Source organism: Armigeres subalbatus, unplaced genomic scaffold, assembly GCF_024139115.2.
Source record: "Armigeres subalbatus isolate Guangzhou_Male unplaced genomic scaffold, GZ_Asu_2 Contig982, whole genome shotgun sequence".
NCBI classification, from domain to species: Eukaryota; Metazoa; Arthropoda; class Insecta; order Diptera; family Culicidae; genus Armigeres; species Armigeres subalbatus.
The window spans coordinates 114,449-136,371 of record NW_026943791.1 but is presented as its reverse complement, the minus strand read 5'-3'; the positions used below and the strand labels follow the sequence as shown (position 1 = coordinate 136,371).

The following is a 21,923-nucleotide window of genomic DNA, read 5'->3' as shown; positions in this document are numbered from 1 at the left end:
ACATTAGACGACACATATTTCGAATGAAGTCTCGTCCCATACTCAATTTTTCGAACTTCGACAACTGCGGACGAATTATATAGTTATCTCCCCGTTTGTTCATTTCTGCTGCCAGCTGAACAAGGTTTACTGACGAACAAATGTAAAAAAATCATCGAAAGTGATTTGTCGATCGAAAATATCACCTCACGCCCACCTTAGTCAAAGAGTCTGCTTTCTCATTTCCCGGAGTCCAGCAATGTGACGAGACCCAAGTCATGGTTATTATGTAAGACCGTTTTGAAAAAGCACTCAGTGCTTTCCGTATCCTGTTCAGAAAATACGCTGAGTGCTTAGCCGGTTTCATCGACCGAACAGCCTCCAGGGAACTTAGACGGTCGGTAAATAAGAAAAAGTGTTCAGGAGGCAGTGATGCGATTTGTTCGAGTGAATAGTGTATAGCTAATGCTACTATCTCTGTAATATGTATACACGGAACTTAAAGTAGACGCTATGCAAACGCTTAAAATAACCAAACCAGTAGTGAAGTCATCCGTTTTTTGACCCATTTGTGAAAAAGCTTCCCTCCTCCTTGTAAACAATGCCCGTATTTGCTTGTAAACAATGGAGGTATGACCTCCTTTCGCAGGAAACCTGCTATTCCATGAACATCAGCTTCATGGACATATAAAAATAACAGAAGAACTGAAGAAGTTAGCACGATTGTTGTCAAACGAATATGGGCTTACCTGCAGCGTCATGTACCAATGGTAAATAATCATGAAACGAGTTTGAGGGTGTCATTCGAGCACCTTTTCGAAGTTTGACCAATGGATTGAAAACCTCACATCGGATGAGGAACCGGAGCGATAATGGCAAAACATACTTTTGCATATAAACGATGAAGACGGATCCATGAAAAATGAAAAACGATCCGTAAATAACATCCAAATGTTCCAGAAAACGCTACCATAAATCCATAAAATAGTTCATAAGATTCCATAAAGAATAATTTTTCAACCCATGATGATGATGATGATGATGATACTACCATCTATTGTAGCAAGGCACCTGCCGATAGCACTGGTCATATCTGACAAACGATTTGATCATGATTATACTACTGTTTGTATTTCATCATCTGTATGAAGGGCCAAAAATGGGTGGGGTGGTTCCATAAGCAGAGACACTTATGCGAATCCACGGGACGAATAGAGAATCTCCTTCCAGAAGAAAGTTCGTACATACAATAATATAATTTAGCCTTCGTTTCCCAGATTGACCCAATAGATGGGGAGAAGAGCCCGCCCTTTATCCACGAAATGTTAACAATAGGAAGTTGGCGATTCCACTCTTCCTATCCAAATCGCTTCAATCGGGTGCCCTGATGTTTTTTTATATGTATAATAATATAGTTTCATATAGTTTTAATGCAAATTAATTATACATAGAATGGAATTCTCTCACCAAATTTCCTTTTGAAAGTCCTGGACGGATAAGATCTTTTCCACGCCGGTATGTTTAGAAATGAATTGAATTGCTGTCTTCAGAGATGAAAAAACTAGGCATCCGTCGGAGATTATTCTGGTTCAAATCAGGGACTATGTTTCGATTTGATTGAAATTTGGAGGATAGAATTCTTGAATCCTAAAAGATAAGATAAAAAGATGCAGCAGTATCAAACAGAGTAACATAACGTGACAGAAAACACTTTTTAGATAGAGAGGTAACCAATATCTTTCAAGATATGGTTTTGTTTCAGTATTGCGTGATTATGATTAGGTATATGTTCAATTGTTCATCCATCGTGAGGATAAACAATCAATCGCTCAAAATGAACGATTGTTCATAAGAATTTTGATGATGCGTCAACACCATCATTTCATCAACGCGAATAAAGAATAAAAGACAGGACTTGGGATCAAAGGCACAGAGAGATATTATTCTGTGTATGAAACAGGAAAAACAGAAAACCTAGAAATAAATTATATAACATGCTTATTTGAAAAGAACCCGTAAACTGATAATGACTTTTAAGTCTCAACTTTTTGTTTCTTTATTAGAGTGAATTTCAATTAGTAAACTAGTGCTTCACTAATAAGTCGCAGTTTTATATCGTATAAGAACGAGTATTTAAATCATTTCTAGTTCTAGCATACCTAGAATAAATGGAAAATTTCACACTGCTCATACTACTAGAAAAGCTAAAAAAAGCCAAATGTTTAGCGAAAGATTAAATTTAACATGAATAGACGATGAAGAAATATAGAACTCGAGGGAGTACATAATGATACAAATCTTAGTTCGTGATACATTCCAGTATTGGCTTTGCTCTATATTGTTTGAACCTAACAAAAAAAAGAATCAAATTATTGCCCTTGGTAAAACATAATCAAAGTTTCAGATGCAATCACAGAACATTTGCTTTGGTAAATCCATATATAAAAAAAGAAAATTTTTATTGAGTAGATTTATTTCAAATATATCATTCAAACACTTCTGTGCATAACACTGTTTTAAGTATGATGAAAAAAAATAATGGAAAGCTGATTTTCTTTTCTAGCGTTCGATCAATTTTAGTGATTTTTCCAACCATCGGTATATTTATTAATTTTTTAACTCAAATTTGAAAATGAGAAAATTGTTCACTCGCAGCAGGAAGTCACACGTGCGCAGTTATCTTAGAAGGTAATTGAAGCTATATCGATTTTGTTTCATTAGAATAGTAGAATAAGCGAAACAAAACATATTCTCACAAAGATGCTTTAATGTCAACGATATGTGTGCAAGAGAGGTCAACCAATCTAAGTGCTGCCTTACCGAAAAGATGGTTGCGGACATATTTACTTATAGCCATTAAGACCAACAAAGATCAACGTGATTTCGATAAATTTCGGGCTTGCCAAGAAGCGTGCAGGATTCAGTGACTTAATCGATGAGTATTAGAGTCAGACACTAATTACACAACATGTAAAACACCTTGTAGTGCAATCACTACGAGTTTTTAATATTAAGGAAACATAATTGATTCGATTCTATTTGATGCAGATTTGGATAGTTCGCTATGATTCTATCATGCCTAGGAAACTGTTATTGTCTTTGGTGTCAATTGGAATATATAATTTTTAATACAATACTATGAACATTCTTACCTGGGCGACTGTATAAAGATTATGAACAGTCAACTTACTTCACCTCAATAGACACGATCTGATCTTAATAGTGAATTTTCATAGCTTCCCGTACAGTCATTTTTTGATGCATTCTGATTTCTACATTGTTTTCAAAATATATGAGAAATGGACTGCGAGGGCGAGGGAACGAGTTTACTTCTATACGAGCTTCCTGGTGTGGAAGTCGCGCCATTGTTGGTTGCAGTTGTCGCGTGATTTTTGATCTAGATAATTTTTAACAGATTCCAGTCTCCGGAACAGAACATTCCAGCCGTATTTTAGATGGATCTTCAATATCGTTGGATAACGCGTGCTTTGCATTTCATGAATGGAAGCTTGAAATTTTATGGAATTCGTCTTGGATTTGATGGTTTTTCAGACAAATTTCAGCTTTGTGGGAAAAAAATGACACGTTGAAATTTTTTTTTTTTTTTTTTTCAATTTTTCGACCCATAACTAAGCTAAAATTTAGTAGACGAGCTAGCTCGGTGGTCTAGTGGCTACCGCTTCTACCTTATAAGCAGGAGGTCGTGGTTTCAATTCCAGGTCGTCCCTTTCCTACTTTGTATTTCTATCTAAGTTCTTTCTGTGTTTCATGTTCTACCAGAACGGTTCCTACTGTTAAACCTTCAACACTAACAATCCAAAAACCTCCCGTGGCACCTATGAGAGGTCGTAGAGTTCTCTGCATCTTTCTTAAGTAGGTGTCCAACTAACCATCCCTCCCCTTTCTCAGCATTCGCAAGGATGTGGCCAGGACAGATTTTACGCTGTTGTAGTTCCCGTCATTTTTTCAGTTGTCGAATTTTTTCCTCAAGATGAACCGTTAAAAGTTATGAAATGTTCAAGAAAAGCGAAAGGACAGCGTTTGCCGCAGACCAAGCATTATTTTTCATTGGCCGGTGCGAAGATCTACATACAGAAGGAATGTTAAATTTATCACTGCTAGCCTGCTAGTGAGGAACAAACGAAGATGGCAATCTACAGGTTAAGGATCGACCTTTGGGTGAGGATGAGCGCTGGATGAAAATATCGAACTATTGCGGGGGCGGTAAACTCGGCGCCACCCTCAAAAGGCATACGAAGGAAAATGCCTCGAAGTGAAACCTAGAAACGAATTTGTCAAGTCTAGACACGCAGGGCTCCAGCCTCCATTTCCAGCTATCAGTTTTGGTGAGATCAAACCTTTATATACTTCTTAATGATTAGTATTTTAAATTTTATCAATTATATTTCTACTAGCACTTTGTTGCGCATGATAGGTCACACAGTCGATACTGTTATTCGTATTATTGACTTATGCATAGATCTTCTTATATGTATAAACATGTATTGAATAGTTCGTCATCAATGTTAGCGACGAACCATAGAAAATTATGCTTCATTCATTTGATTTGGGATAAGATGAATCCTTGATAATGATATGGAGACAAAAATATTCTCACATATATACTTCATATGCTTATATGGAAGAATCAATCTAACAACCACAAGTAACCATCTGCACAGTCTTCAGAACAAAAAACAATTTCGATTTCAATAATTATTCAATAAGACATATAATTGTTGACAGTTTTATTCAAAGTAAATCAAATATAATATAATATGATAATATAAAATATAATTTTCAGTTCAAAGACACGGTGTCTCTATGGAAAGATATTATTTTTCGGAAGTCAGTATTAGAGATGGTCGGGTTTCACATTTTGTGAACCCGAACCCGACCCGAACCCGATTTATAAATTCCTTTCAAACCCGGACCCGACCCGAACCCGGAATGAAAAATCTTATCAAAACCCGAACCCGACCCGTACCCGACAATTTTTGCAGTCCTAAACCCGAGCTGGACCCGAACCAATTTTTTGGCGGAAAACTCACACTAGATAGTTTATATTTCTCTTTACACTCAAAAACCTAAAACAACAAAAGCCTAAACAACGAACAAGTCTTAAGATCACTCCTGACGGAATCCAGGTTTCAAACTGCTCGCGTTTTCGGGGGCACGCCACTCGATTCAGAGGCGGCGCACAACTGTCATTTTTATTTTTTCACGCATGCTGCGACGCAGTAAAACTAAAACAACAAAAATGACAATTGTGCGTTGCTTCCGTATCGAGTGGTGTGCCCCCGAAAGCGCGAGCACTTTGAAGCTTGGATTCCGTCAGGAGTGACCTTAAAATAACCAGAAATGAATAAAAAAATATTCAATGTTTTACTTCGTAAACTCGTACCCGACCCAGACCCGACATTTTATCATCTCACAAACCCGTACCTGACCCAAACCCGTACCTGACCCAAACCCGACATTGCTCTAATTTTCCAAACCGAACCCGACCCGAACCCGTCAGGTTCAGGTTCGGGTCGGGTTTCGGGTATGAAAACCCGAAACCCGACCATCTCTAGTCAGTATCTCTGAAGCGCCCGCCACGCGAGTGTGTGTGCTCTCCTCTTTCATATAGTGGGTAAACCAAAATGTTCTATCGGGGATCTGGAACAATTTTTTTTCGCTATTTTTGGTGCGAACTCCATATAGAAATCTCTAATGATAGCTGATTTAACCCCCCTAAAAATGTATGGAAAATGACCCCCGATATAACATTTAAAAAATGCACCTACGTGAAATAGGAGAGCCTATACTTTCGTGTGGTGGGTGTTTTAGAGATATTTTAGAGATATTGATTTTTAGAAAGTAAGCCTTGTCGGACAATGACACCGTGGAGAGGCATCCAGGACCTACGCGGAATTCAATCTCGTTAGATTTCTTTACAGCTCTATATCTTTACGTTCAGTGAAACTGCGGGATATTAAAGGCATTTATCACTGGAAGTCCTTTAGATTATTATCAAAAAAATCTTTTGAAATTTCCCGATAAAATTCTCAGGTGCGAGTACGTAATCAGAAAGTGAAAATTAAATTCGCGTCAAGAAGTGTTCCTTAGTAGGCAGAACGATCGGTCGATCTCGGAATTTTTGTTCTCCATAGTGCGGTAAGCAGAACGATCGGCCGGTCGCCGAAATTTTGTTCTGCTTTGTGCGGGTAAAAAAAATGAAAATTAATTTCGCGTCCAGACACCTTCAGTAAGCAGAACGATCGGCCGGTCATCGAAATATTATTCTGCTTTGTGCGTCGGTAATTAAAATAATTAGTGTTCGTTTGATTGTGTTTTTGTTCTAAATCGTTTAAACTACACGCTTTACACGGCATACCGTTTACCAAAACGAACCCTGCCATACTCCCTACCCCATGTATCCAACATCCCAGTGATTTATCGTGGAAGTGCAGATGACTCGTCGGCTTCTATCAAAGCGAGTATCATGTCAACATTTCCTACCTATTCCTTAATTGACCTGCATTCGGACACGACCGGCGCTGGTATTGCTTATTTTTAGGTCACCAGTTCTTACACATTGAAGATGATGTTAATCCCAAACTTCATCTGTTGGTTCTCTGTGTAATTACAGCTGACCTGGCAATAACGGAGGAGCAACCGTGGGCGGTCAATCATGCTCATGCTCATTCGCAAGGATGTGGCCAGGACAGATCTCGACTATTGGAGAGTGCATTGCTTCCATCTAAGAGATATAGTGATTAGTCCCAAATCAATATCTGTGGTAACGGATGGAAAGTGTTGCTACTCTCATACAATAGTCTTGGCTTGTACCACTTACCAATGAATTTAAAAGCGAAATGCTCAATGCTAATACTAATGCTAATGCTAATAACTAAGCTAAAATTTAGTAATAATTTCAGTAATTCATTCATTTATTTAGTTTACGCACGCTCGCCAAGTCGTTTTGCACCTGGTCTGCCCATCTAGCTCGCTGCTTCAGCAGGTCACTTAGTAGTCATCCATGGTCAACTAGTGGTCCTTGCAAGGATATTGCTTTAACAATGCTACAACAAACGATTTGAAAGAAATTGCTGCATGTTGGATCGCATCGTGGATTTTCATTGTTTTGGCGCTTCCGAATAACCATCCGAGGTCAATTAATGCTTTTTAAAATGATTTTTATCCCACAACAAGTGATATAAGAAAAGTTGCAGATTACTTAATCATATTTCAAGAGTTGACAACTTTTTTCCAATATTGCGGAACTACCAAAGAACCACTCAGATACCACTCGTGGTCAATAGAAGGTCCTTACAATGATTTTACTTTCACATTGTTACAACAATCGGTTTGAAAAGAGTCGCATCTTTCTGGAATGAATTCTGGAACATCCGGAGAACCGCTCAGATACCATCCGTGGTCATCGGATGGTCTTGCAATGAATTTGATCTAATATTGCTACATCAGTCCTCTTTAGTCTTGCCTTGACCAAATCACCTAAAGCTCACCTAGCTACACGCAAAAAAAAGTGTTCATGAATTCGTGAACTACCGAGTTTACGGTGTATTTTTTCGTGAACATCAGTCACGGATTCGGGAATACAGTCACGTTTTCTGGAACGTTCTGGAAAACGTGACTGGTGTTCCCGAATTCATGAATTAAATCACGGTGTATTTTTGCTGGTTCACGAATTCGGGAACGCATTTTTTTGCGTGTAGTTTTTACTTTGATTACCCCTTCTACATCGTTGATTGGTCTAGTCGGCCATGAAGCATCGACGTTCAAGCGGGGCAGACAACACGGAGTGTACGACCATCGTACACCGAAAAAATTCTTTATATTGAATATATTTGTCGCACACATAATTTTTTGCAATTTGGCGACCCAAATATATGCAATTTGTACCCACACATAAATTCAATAACTGCATATTAGAGACCACACATACATTTTATTTGATTATAAATTATATTTGTACTTCGCGTGGAGAGTGGTTATGTGTGCACTAATTAGAATCATGAATTAAATTAATGGATTTTTGCCAATAGAAATGTGTGGAATTTTTGTAGTGTAAGAATCCCTAACGTTCATTATGTCAAATATTCTCAGTACGCAAGTTTCAGTGACTCAAACGTTCAAATGATTAACAACGGCGTTGGTTTTCTTTAGAACTATGCTCAAATTTGGCTTGTAGAGTCTCTTCGTATCGAAGATTTTTGTAGCCAAATTTCAGAATGTTTGAACTTGAAAATTATCCCTGAAACTTTAAATTTTCCGATCCGGCGATTTATTCGCTTCAGCACTGGTCGAAATTTCCGAATTTATCTTCAGAGGTTTATTGAGAAAAATATAATCAGAGCTAATAACCGGTCATTGTATGGCTTATGAGTTACTGATTCACCAATCATGTGGAACTTTTTGTGTTCATACTATTGTGGATTAACATAATTAAACGATACAAGCATATACGTATACGTAACAATGTTTGTATTTTGTGTTTGACAATTTGTTTCAATCTTTAAGACACTGAATAATTAAAAAAAAACTATTCCAAATGACCATGCATCCTATGCATAATTGAATCAGAACGTATCCATTTTTCGTTCGAAGTACAGTCTTCTCATGTTTGCCTCCCAAACAAACTTCCATCATTGGTTTTCCCAACAAATTTCATTGTCCCACCGTATGTGATTAGTTCCAAAACTGCATTCCACCTGATACGCGCACGTTGCCTAGTCCGATTATGCTTCCGTGGCTACGTGCAGCGGCTTGCATCATGGTTGAACTTCACTGGAATTCCAGTGCAATGGAGCGAACATCCTCCTAGCCCCGAAGGGAGTAAACCGAACAACAAATATCCACCCAGCGCCAATAAAACTACTCTAATCGGCTTAAATCGAACGAGTGTACGGTATATAAACCGTGCTTAATCGACCTAAAAGTGCGATCGATACCTTCCAGCCTTCTATTGTCTTCTCTGCTGGGCGGAACACCTCCGTAGCACGGCCGAACTGACAACAACGGTTGGAGGTGGTAAATGTACCAGAGTCGCATTTCACTGGCTGATGGACAGTTTCATTCAAGAATAATGACCACACACTGCTGCTGGTCTTACGGTGAGCTGTGGAAGATTGCATTTTGCAGTGATATGTTCTCAATTTAGCAGCCCAGACACAAGCAACACTGACTGGAGTACAACAACCGAGCGAATGATGCTCGGATGCTTGGAACTGGATGCTGAAGTGTAGATGACTGTTGCCTTCGACTGAGGGAACCATATGAACGGTATGCCGAGAGAAAGAAATTTTGATGATTTGAAAAAATATCAGTCATATTCCCGTACATTAAAAAGTAACTATGTATATATTTATTTTTAAAGGGTTATATACAGTTTTTCTTCTTCTTGTTGGCATTACAACGGATATCCGACCCAGACCCAGATATCCGAAACCTTGGGAAGATGTCGTTTCTGAGAACATACAAATGAGTCTAACATGTTTTAATCCTTAATCACACTCAGGCAAGCTGAGCCATCCTGAATGTTATACCTGATGCTCAAGGTACTCCAAAAGGTTCTCGAGTTCAGCCCACGGTAACTACTGGACAAACCAAGGTTTTTGGAATGTCGATATACACCCAATCTGTTTCAATAGGCATCATACAAATCCAATTTTCTTGAATACGGGACTCTCAAGATACTCCAAAACGTTCTGAAACTCATTGAATAATGATTGAGTCTTTTCAACTCATTGGACCTACTGGGATATCATATCATACACCATTCATAGGTTGGTTCACATGATCCGAGCTCCAAAAATGTTCTATAAAACAGTCGATCTTCTATGAGTCGCTAATGAAAGAACTATTGACTCAAGCATACATTGGTCCCGTAACACGGTAGATCACTTTGACGTAGTGTGTTGCGGTGTAAGATGTACCAAACAGAGCCCTACCTTAATCCATTTTTCTAGCAATAAGTTGTGATAATTAGGGATTCATCGTATTTAGTCCTCGCTACCAACAGCAGTATCAGAAATAAAACATAATTAATGTTACCTTGCAGACAGTTGAAAGACTCGAATTCCTTTTGTTTGAGGCTAAACTGTATGCAGCGGAAACAGCTTTTCAAGCAATTAGTTAAAAAACCTCGGTACCCGGTCCTAGGCTGAACTAACTGCTGGAAAAATCGAGTTAGGGGTTTAAATACGTACTGACTCTTCATGAACTGGTGAAAAATGGTAGTGAGAGGAACACACGGAAATTCTTATTACTGAACAAATTCTCTTGCTTGAAATGGTCTTGTAGACAGAGCTAAATCCCGAGTTTTAAGAGTTTCACTGGTGATATTCTAGAAGCAAGACAAGGATGTGGCTAGGGCTCCGATGCATAGCCAAAAACAGTATTACTGTTCTGTTTTCTCAAGAAAGGATTAATTTCCTATTAATAAGGGGCGCGCCTTCAATTGGATTGCTCTATATGAAGGGTCTAAATAGCGGGACCTTGTCATGGTGGTCTTGAGAAAACAAAACAACAGCTGTATCGAAACCGATACTGCATTGCTTCTCAATAGCATTGGAGTAATTCGACATGCACTTAAACACTAAGGATACGGGTAACGCTACAATAGATCTAATAATTGGTCGCGGTGGCACACCCGAACAAGAAAAAAAAGCATACATTGACATGTGGAATGGAAGTTCCTTGGGAATTTTCTCGAAAGAACCATCAGAGTACACTAAAATAGGTTACGTTCATTCAAAAGTCGATAATTTCATGTCTTATGATCACATAGATATTTTTGGACATATTCTCAGCTTTAGACATTTTGTCTCTAGAGATTTTTTCTGATGCTTTCGAGGATATGTACTCCAGAACAGTTTGGACGGCCTAGGACACCCGAAAAAAAATTGTCAACACCTTTTAGTTAGTTTCTAAGACGGGACTTGCAAAGAGAAAAAAATGTAACTTCAGCTGCTGCCAGTCAACTGCTGTCAAAAACTGTCAGGTGCAGCCAGCAGCTTTTTGTGTGAAAGTATTGGTATCCCAAATAAAATATCCCGCATGATTTTTGTTTTATGAAGACTTTTTCACTTTAACGAGTATTAAGAATATGCGGTATTTCGAAAAATTTCGTTTTAAGGCATTCGAAACGAAATTCCGCGGAATTTCGCGGAATTTTAGTGTGGCGAAATCTGATTTTCTGATTTCGTTTCGTATCGTTTAATTTCAAAAATTTCGATATAAAAATCATACTTTTAACGAAATTAAACGGAATTTCGCGGAATTTCGAAATGATTTTAAATATTTCAAATTTTCATATAAAAAAAATTTGGCTGCTCCGCTGAATAAAGCCATTCAAACTCTTTTCAAATTGTATACATATAAATTCCTTCACCAAATCCCACCACGTAACACAATTCTGTATCTTCAACAGAAACCAATTTAGCTTTCCAGGGTTGTTACGGAGATCCTGAAATATCACAATTAACATCTAAGCAAATACACGTGAAATCTCAATTTTGATATCACAATTTACTGATCATATTCTCTCAAAGTTCTTTTTCATAATATTACTGATTTCAAATATTATTTTAAACTGCAACTTTACATAGATAAAGCCCAGGTTATTAAGAAAATGGGCACTTTTAAATGTGTATATTTTTCAAAGTTTTCGTTTAATCGAAAAACTTTCTAAAAATGGAACAAAGCTTATATTATTTTATTCCATATAATAAATAACTGAATTAAATCATACATCGAAGAAATACACGCCATTTTCTATTGATGCCGCTTGTCAGCTGGCGCACACCTTATTTAGTCACGATTTTGCCTAACTGTTTCCACTAATTCTTGATTCTTGAATTGATCTTGAATTGTTGAATCTTGAATTCTTGCATTCATTTGATCAATGTCTATAACTGTTCCTTTGGTCTTTCTGTTTCTGGTTAATTATCGCCCAAAATTTCTCTATTGGATGGAACTGAGGACAATTTAATGGATTCAAATTTTTTGGGAAAAGTGCCCCATTTCTAAATGATCTAGCAGTTGATACAAAAGTATAAGATAGCTAATGTCGTTCCCAAGATGAATACACCACTGTACTGTACACAGGATTTTGTTTTTACACGATTTTTTTTCGCTCGTATTTTTGTTCGTGTGACTTCAATTTGCCACCAAAACCTTCGCAACATGTTTCAAAAAATCCTAAATAATTCAAAGAAAAATCACATGGTAATTAATATGCGTTAAGCATTTAGGATGGAAGAAAAATTAAGAAAGTGTAAATGAGCATGAGCATGAGCATGATTGACCGCCCACGGTTGCTACTCCGTTATTGCCAGGTCAGCTGTAATTACACAGAGAACCAACAGATGAAGTTTGGGACTAACATCATCTTCAATGTGTAAGAACTGGTGACCCAAATATAAGCAATACCAGCGCCGGCCGTGTCCGAATGCAGGTCAATTAGGGAATAGGTAGGAAATTGTTGACGTGATACTCGCTTTGATAGAAGCCGACGAGTCATCTGCACTTCCACGAGAAATCACTGGGATGTTGGATATATGGGGTAGGGAGTGTGGCAGGGTTCGTTTTGGTAAACGGTATGCCGTGTATAGCGTGTAGTTTGATCGATGAAAACAAAACTTATATTTTTTATTAAAGGCCGCACAAAGCAGAACAAAATTTCGGTGATCGGCTGATCGTTCTGCTTCCCGCACAAAGCAGAACAAAACTTTGATGACCGGCCGATCGTTCTGCTTACTGAAGAAAACATGTCTGGACGCGATTTACACTTTTACTTTCTTACTTTACTCACATGCACGAAGCAGAACAAAATTTCGGTTACCGGCCGATCGTTCTGCTTACCGCACAAAGCAGAACAAAATTTCGATGACCGGCCGATCATTCTGCTTACTGAAAAAACACGTCTGGACGCGATCTCCGTTCTTTTTCCAATAAAAAACACGGACAAATCTGTAATGAACGGATTGTTTCACTATCCAATTTACATCACTATGGGTCTCCGATCTCACCAAAAAATCGAAGTTTGGGTCATTTAATAATGACGCCACATGTTTTATGGGGAGAGGGGGGCTACTATTTTGTGACAGTACATATTTTAGGCATACAAGAAAGCATTAGGGGGGTTAGAAATCTCAAAAAGTAGCGGACGGCATATTTGAATCGCCCCTAACGTGATAAAATCGTTCATCACGTCAAAGTTTTAAAAGCTATTTAGATGGCTCGATTAAGACATATTTAAACATAGTTTCATTTTTTAAAACTACATTTTTTGTAAAGTTACTATAAAAGATTTATAATGATCAAAAAGAGATGAATAAATTTTGATTTATTCTTTGCTAACGAAACTAAATAGAGTTAAATCAGCAAAAATATCTAGTTATACACAATATATTCATACAAAGCAAATGATTTGTAAGTAGTAAAAATAATAAAAATATAAGTTCAATTAAAATCTTTTTTTTTTTAGTTTTATTTAATGATCAATCGAAACTAGTAAAATAATTTGGAAAGAACTCACGGGGTTCCGTTGGCGATGATTTCCCGTGCATTTTTGTATCTTCTGTTTCTTCTGCAATCGCAAACAGCAAATTTATCCGTCTTTCATGATGTCTACACATGGATTGTCAAAAATTTGGAAAGCACAAGTTCTGCACACAACGCACAACAAATCTATCTATCTGAAGACTTAATTATCACATTTTAGGTTTAATATTTTTCAAGCTTTTAACAGGACATTTTAGAATGTGTGTGTGTGTGTGGGTCATCCTCTATCCCTCACCCATCTGGGGGCGTTGGTCAAGTAGTTATACGAATAATCTGATCAGATCTCATGCTCCGTAATGGTGCCCTTTTTGTTACGAAGACTAGTACTACAAAAAGGATGCACATCTGAAGCAAGAAAGGTTTCTACAGGTAGTGCAGCAGGGGATGGGATGTACTAGTGGTTCATAACAGGTACAGCAAAACTTCACAAGGACGCCCTTATTCGTACTAACTACTCAGGGAGTAGAAGGTCAAGAAGAGCCACCGTTACTAACTAAAGCGTGAACCGGATATCTGGGATTCCCACAATATCCGCGGCTATAGCAGCAAACGATGCCCTGTACGTATTTAGTGTTAGATTTTATGAAACTCAAATCGATGAATCAATGATAGAAATAAAGGAAAAGTAATGGAACGTGCTCACCAATTAAGTTCGTCCACGTTCGTCCAAGCACTTCAATTTCGAACTGGAAGGATCAGTGATATCTATAAAAGACCGCATAATTTTCTGGAGTTTTGCATTTCTCATCCTCCTTTGCTTCTATATGGAGTATTTACAATTCCTAATTGCGACAGATTTGGCAGCCGCGAAAGTATTCGTGGGGTTCGCAGCTGTGGAACATCTGGTAGCTATTAGTATCATGGCTGCTACTGTGATGGCTCAGTAAAATGCGTTCAAATCTAGTCACTCTTGGGTGAAAATGGACTATCCTGAATAACGCTTGTTAACGAGCTCCACCAGGTATATCCATATACACGGGGCAAGAAAACTCCATTTACATCCCGTAGTAATGCACTATCGAAATCTTCTCACTGTATGTTGAAGTGTGATTATGTCGACTCCACCGATTCTTCTATGTATCAGGTCAGTTGCCGTGGTAGCACCAGAAGCTGCCACTAAGGAGGACTGGGAACTGCTTCCGGATTTGCTGCCAACTGCTGCTACCGAGTTCTTAGTTAAAGATGACGAAACTGCTATAGTATCCATTGCTGACGGTGAGATGACTCTGGCCAAGAAATATCGAACTAATATCGAATATTTTCTAGCTTTCTTATTCCATATTTTTGGGAGATTTGAATATGGATTTGACGGGAGGATTTTTTCCACGTCCATCAGCTACCACAGCACACTACGATCCATTTTAACGGGACATTTTAGAGAAAAGAAAAATGAAAACTGAAAAAATGACACAACGAGAAAAAAGCGCTTCTGGTTTCAGCCATGGCACACTCCAATCCAGGATGGATGAAAAATTAAGAAAGTGTAAATCGTGTAAAAACAAAATCCAGTGTACTATATTCATCTTGGTCGTTCCTGTTCGCGTGACTAACATCTAGATCACTTTGATCTGGCAGCCAAAGTACCGGTACTACAAGTGTCAAACTAATGTCGGTGATAAAGTAAAACATGCATTACAACATGATGCATAATAAACTGCCAAGTTAGGCTTGTGAAAGCATATTTTGGCAAAATACTTTTAATCAGAGCGTTAATGAATAAAGCTTCCAATGAATGATTAAATTTGTTATGATTAAATCATTCAACTCTATGATTAAAGATTATGAATAATGATTTATTCGTTTTTGACAATGATTAATGATTATGATTAACGATTAAATTAATTTTTGACAATGATTAACGATTATGTTTAATGAATAAAACGTTTGGAGTGTGATTAACGATTACTAATCATGATTAAATGTTGACACAATATGTATATGATTTATGATTAACGATCGAAATGATTAATGATTAATGATTATGAATAATCAAATTTAATGATTTGCATAATGATCAAAAAGCAAGTAACCGTTCTTCCAAATTGGATATAAAAATTATATGATTATGATTAAAGATTAATGAATAAAAGCGATGTATCCAATGATTAAAATTGACGATTAATGAATAAACTCAAAACAATTATGAATATGATTAGAGATTAATGATTAAATGTAAAACTCTATGATTAACGATTAGTGATTAATGATTAAATCGTATTTTTTGTATGATTATGATTAATGAATAATGATTAAATAACCCATTATTCATTAATCATGATTAAATCTATGATTAATCACTAATGCTCTGCTTTTAATGAATACAGCGCCACTAGCGTTCTAGTACTTATGCTTTTACTGATCTAGCCTTTATGTTTGTTCCAAATTGAAAATAGAACTAAGAAAACTTCTATTCTGCACTAGAAGTAATGAAACTAAATGAACAAGAGCTAAACAGCCATCACTAAGTAGTTAAAAAAGTATTGCTTTTACATGAGATGATGGTTTTGGCATTTTTTGTTCTGTTATTGTAAGTTGATTTTTTATTGATCGAACTTTATACAATTAGGCAGAAAATGCACTAATATACAAAGAATGTTTAGGCCAGATTTTATCAGAATTGATTACAGATAAACTTTGCAAATAATAAAAAAATGGCCAAATCAGCAACTTCTTCTGAAGTAACAAATCTAGACCAACATTTGAAAAGGGCATAACAGCCAAAATTTATTCCTTCTGATTTCTCGTCTACATATATAGCAATATAAGTAGACGAGGAATCAGAAGGAATAAATTTTGGCTGTTACGCCCTTTTCAAATGTTGCTCTAGAAATTGGGTGACTTTTTTGTAATTATTGATTACAAACAACCTGCGGAAAATCTTCAGAGCCTACTTGCAGAAATCCTTTAATGAATTCCTGCGGCAATCGCTTTAGAAATTGTTGCAGAAATTGATTTGTGACTTCCTGCGGAAAAACTCCCGGGGACTGAGTTTGAGGACTCTGACTCTCTACAGAAATTCTTGTGCTCATCACCATAACCGGATAACCTTCCTGAAATTATTCTGTAAATTTAAGGCGACTTTCTTGCAGATTTGTTACAGCCATTCCTGTGGTCAACGTTCCAAGAAATACCGCGGAATTTTTTTTCAAAAATTTCATTATAAATTTTCGAATTTTAAATGCTGCAGAAATTCTCTTTAGGCTGAGGAAATTTATTTACAATGAATTTATGCAAGGAGATCCTGATCTGTTGGTTATCCTGTAAAAGAACCATCGGTATCCAAAAATATCGAAAACAAAAGCTTCAAACAATTTTTTTTTGGGAATCATTTTCTAATTTTTGAACGAGTTCTGTGAAAGTTCTTAATATAATGAGGCATTAAATCAAAGAACATTTTTTATGATTTCAATCGTTGTATAACCCCTATTTCGTCCTAGATGAATGTTTCATAGCATATAAATATAAAATATAAATAACTCGATACGGAAGCAACGCACAACTGTCATTTTTATTTTTTCACGCATGCTGCGACGCAGCAAAGCTGCAAAGCAGCATGCGTGCTGAAAGCAATGCTGCATCAATGCCCCCGAAAACGCGAGCACTTTGAAACTTGGATTCTTTCAGGAGTGACCTTAATAGCCTTCAAATGTAACATTTGTTCTCAACAACATTTCTTGTTAAAAATAAATCCCATCTAGGTACTTAAAAATAATTTTCTAATTATTATTTTATAAAAATAATTTTCTTTTCGCATTTTATTTATTAAATTTTCACCTAAAACTAAATCCGCGCCAAATCCGCGCGAAACCCGAAAATCGTTATGTAAATCCGCGAAAATTGCGAAATCCTCGTAGTCGTAACAACCCTCCACTTGTCTACTGAGTTTTTCCACTTTCCGTTGTCTTTTGAAAGTATTCGGTTTGAACAACCATTAATTAGAAACAGTGAAATGGAGATGGTGATGTTTCAGTCTTTGTCAGATATTCAGATCTTTGCAGATTTAAGAATGCTCACGATTTGGAGCATTCTCATTTATTTCAAATTCTGGAACTGTTTCAGATCCTAGAACCTGCAGATCCAGATAAGAGTTCGTACACTAATTACGTAAGCACTTATGGGGGGAGAGGAGGGACCTCCAATTTCTCACGTTCCATATAAATAAAAAATGATTTAATAAGAAAATTATTTTGAGCTTTTTAGTGGAATGTCTTCACTTCCACAGTTATTAACCGCGAGGTTTCTAAGCCAGGTTACCATTTTTGCATTCGTATATCATGAGGCTAGCACGATGATACTTTTATGCCCAGGGAAGTCGAGAAAATTTTCAATCCGAAAATTGCCTAGACCGGCACCGGGAATCGAACCCAGCCACCCTCAGCATGGTCTTACTTTGTAGCCGCGCGTCTTACCGCACGGCTAAGGAGTTCATATCCCACTTACGATGATTATCTTGTTGCATTGTACGAACTGCGATTTGCTCGTTCCACTTGGCCGTTCCACCTCGGTGACCCGACTGCCACCAAACTATGAAGAATTTGGTAGTCCTCACAAAATTTCCGAAAATTCCTAGCCGTAAATGCTGTACCCCGGTCGGTAATGATCCTTTGAGGAGTTCCAAACATCGCCATTACGTCACGCATTATCTTCGCCACATGATCGGAGCGTGTTGTTCACACTGCTTGTAGAAAAACAAACTTTGAGAATCCGTCTATTATTACCAACACGTGTACATTTCTGTTGATAAATGACGGAAACGGACCTACATGATCCAAATGTAGGGTCTGGAACGGAACAGGACTCTTTGGAACCGGATTCAACTTGCCTTCCAACTACCCTTGCTTTTGCCATATAGTATGCACATTTCGGAAAAATTAATAAATTTCTTTAACATAATGCCGCACCTCTTAAACCAAAACTTCTACCGCAGGTTTTCAACACTTTATCCTCCGGCATATGTCCCATGTAGTCGTGATAAGCTTTGAGTATTCTCCATCGCACTCGCTCGGGTGCGCTACTTCAGCTCACCCCCAACTCGTCGCATCAATCGGTTACGAACCAACGTATAATCGTGTCGCATTTTCTGGTCGGTGTCCATTTTCGAATTGGCCTGTTCAACGAATTCACAATCTTCCTGAACTTCGGGTCTTGACGCTGCATAGTGACAAGGAAATCACCTTCATCGATCTCGAGTTGCATAATATGAAACATTACGGGCACTTGATCCTCTGGTTCTCTGTGGGATTTCGGCTAAGTGAGTCGACATGCCGCATTTTGGTTCATGCTCGATGCTCTATTTTGAGATTGAACTCTTGCTATTTCAAAATCCATCTGGCAACACGTCGACAAATATCTTTTTTCGCCAATGTCTGCGTTACGGCACTGCAGTCAGTTATCACTTTGAACGTCTCTACGCTGGAGACGATAGCTAATACCTCTAGCTCGTAGCTGAAATACTTTTGTTCCTGATCACTCGTTTTCCTGCTGAAAAAGCTGACTGGTTTCCAGCCTTCGACATTTAACTGCAGCAAAATACCCCCTAATCCAACCGCTGATGCATCAGTATGCAGTTCTACGTCCCTGGAACCATCGTACAGTGCTAGAACCGGTGGCGAAACAAATGCTGATTTCAAATCTTCAAACAATTCCGCTTGCTCTGCATTCCACACAAACTCTTGATCCTGCTTCAAAAGTTTCACCATTACACTCGCTCGCAATCCATAGTTCTCCACAAATCATTTAGAATATCCTGACAAACCCAGGAATTGCTGCACTTCCAGGCTGTTTTTGGGTACCGGAAACATCATCACCGCCTCTAATTTTCGTTGACCGGGTTTCACGCCTTCCTTCGATGCTTCGAAACCAAGAAACTCTACCGAGTGCTTGAAAAATTGACTTTTCTTCAGGTTAACAGTGAACCCATGCACCAGGCCAAAATGTATTCTAACAAAGTGGCTGTCCATTGTTGAGATTGCCGTTAACTGTTTGCTGCTTTCAGCCTCCTGTATTTTATAGTAGCCGCTGTATAAATCAATTGTAATGAACACCACTCCACCGGATACTCCATTGGTATTGATTAGCAACCCTATAGCCAGAGACCGGCGGAGTGAAAAACTGTCGAAATGGCAACGTATGAAAATTCATGACATCGAGAAAATAATACTGGCAACACTTGAACTTTTTGCTTGCTTCTTATGGATGCAAAAAGTAACCAAGTTTCAACTGTTTTCTTGACTGTTTCACCAAAGCTCCGGGTGAACTCTTCGGAGCCCACTAAAAGTGCATCCAAATCACGAATTAGTAAATTCATTTTCATAAGGATGTTTATTCCGGGAACAAAGCACACATCTATAACTGATTATCAATGAGCTAAACGGATGATTCGGAATACTCGTTAAGGGTATGCGATAACACCTTTTTTCCTGACGAAACGAAACGAAATTAGAAATGGTATTGCTGGTTCGAAACGAAACGAAACGAAATTCTGATTTACTTCCGAAACTTCGAAACGAAACGAAATCGAGGTCCAAATGATTCGAAATTTTACGAAACGAAACGAAATATAAACAAAATCATGGAATTTTATTGAATTGTTTTTTTCAGATGTACTTTTATCGATGTTGCACATTTGTTTTTTTATCTGAACAATTCTCACATGTTTCAACAAAGCTTAAATGTAATTGTTTAATCCATTTATTTGTTTTAAATTTTATTTTTCAGGTCTCTGTACTGACTCGATTGAGTCGAGTCAAGGCTAATGAGACACTGAAGACGGCCTTACTGTTGAGGTCGAAATACGTATCTGTCAAGATACAATTAAGTGGTGGAATTCAATGGGATGGTATAAACTCGTCTTATGACAAGTGAATGATTTAATGTAAATGTGTGCGTTCGAGTTTGTTGGCATAAAATTAGTTTACATTTAATAGCTAAAGGCTTATACATTGTTCTCAAGGTCTGCAAAGATTAATAATTGTTTATTTTAAGCATTATATTCATTTTTTGTCATTTTTTCATCTAACAGCTATATTTTTTTCGAGTGAAATCTTTTGTGTTTGTAATGTTCGCTTCTCTTACATAAATAATGGATAAAAATTAAGATTAACATCGAGTTATGAAACATATTGTATGGAAGATTCTGTACCAAATTAATTTGGTTACACTGGCGACCATCTCGTCAGAGCGTCTCAGGTCAGAGCTAACGACTGAATAGTTAAAAGGCAGTCTCGATTGAATTGTCACATCTTTCAGCAAACACGTACCTATTTTTTATTGCTGAAACACAGCAAATAGTTTATTGGAAATCAGCAAATAACCGTATTTTTGTACGGAGATCTGTTGTTTATTATGCTGAGCTGCAGAAATAAAAACTGACTGTGTATTTTTTATATTGCAAAAGTTGTTTAGATACTCAAAATTACCTCCATCCTATAACTTCAGTACACCCACAAGACTCTCAGCTTCGGTAGGCTCAAGTTCCCTATATTCTCTTAATTATTCAGATCTGTTATAGATTTCTTAACATTCATTCATTACACACATTCTATACATTACAATGGTTTGAATCTCCAGGCTACATGATAGCGTAATAGTGTTGCTAGAGTAAGCGCATTCCACGGCTGTTATTGTTAAGGATCGACTCCCATTCGGGCTCTCCTTAGCCGTGCGGTAAGATGTGCGGTTACAAAGCAAGACCATCCTGAGGAAACCATTATTCAAGGTGTTGATTAAGGGTGGCACTTTGAATCTGTAATACTTTTCAAAATGGTGATCAGATCCAATCAACATGAAATCTGTTGATTGTAGTTAAACAATCGGCATTTTTATTGTTACTGAGGTCTGTTGGAAATATTAGGGTAACGGCTGTATTTTGGACCGGGCTCATATTTTGGACCACCTAGCTGAATTTTGCATTTATTTCACACAAAACTAAATAAAACATGCAATATTTAAGTTTTATTGCAAAAAGAAACTATCCATACGGTATCTCCTACATTTGTTTCTTATAAAATATAGCCATTATTAAGAATATTTTCACGTATTTACCCATTCCGGCTAGATTAGACCAAAACCAAGACGACATTGTAAAATGGAATTCAACTTTAAAAATCTGTAAGTTTATTTGTACATAGATTTAAAACATATGAATGATGTTGTTGACCTATTAGAACCTAATTGAAGCAGTTTCAGATCTGGGGCAAACCATTCCAAATTTAAAAACAGTATTCTGAGGCATGTCCAAAATAGGTTAATTTTTCATTGAACCGAACATATTTTCGACATATCTTCTTTTTGAGTTCTAGATCTTATAAACTTTTTCTTTCTTGCTACTAGAGGTGAGCCAGCCAAGAGCTGAAAGCCTCTTAAATGAAAAA

At 37.4% G+C, this 21,923-nt stretch overlaps 1 protein-coding gene across 1 annotated transcript in view; it reads right to left on the bottom strand.

Annotated features, from left to right (window-relative positions):
• Nucleotides 1–19,250, bottom strand: part of LOC134204934 (uncharacterized) — a 46,777-nt gene extending 27,527 nt beyond the window's left edge. The window contains 1 exon segment of the mRNA XM_062679748.1: nucleotides 18,984–19,250. Coding sequence (XP_062535732.1) covers nucleotides 18,984–19,250 — 267 coding nt within the window.
• Nucleotides 19,251–21,923: the final 2,673 nt, after the last annotated feature.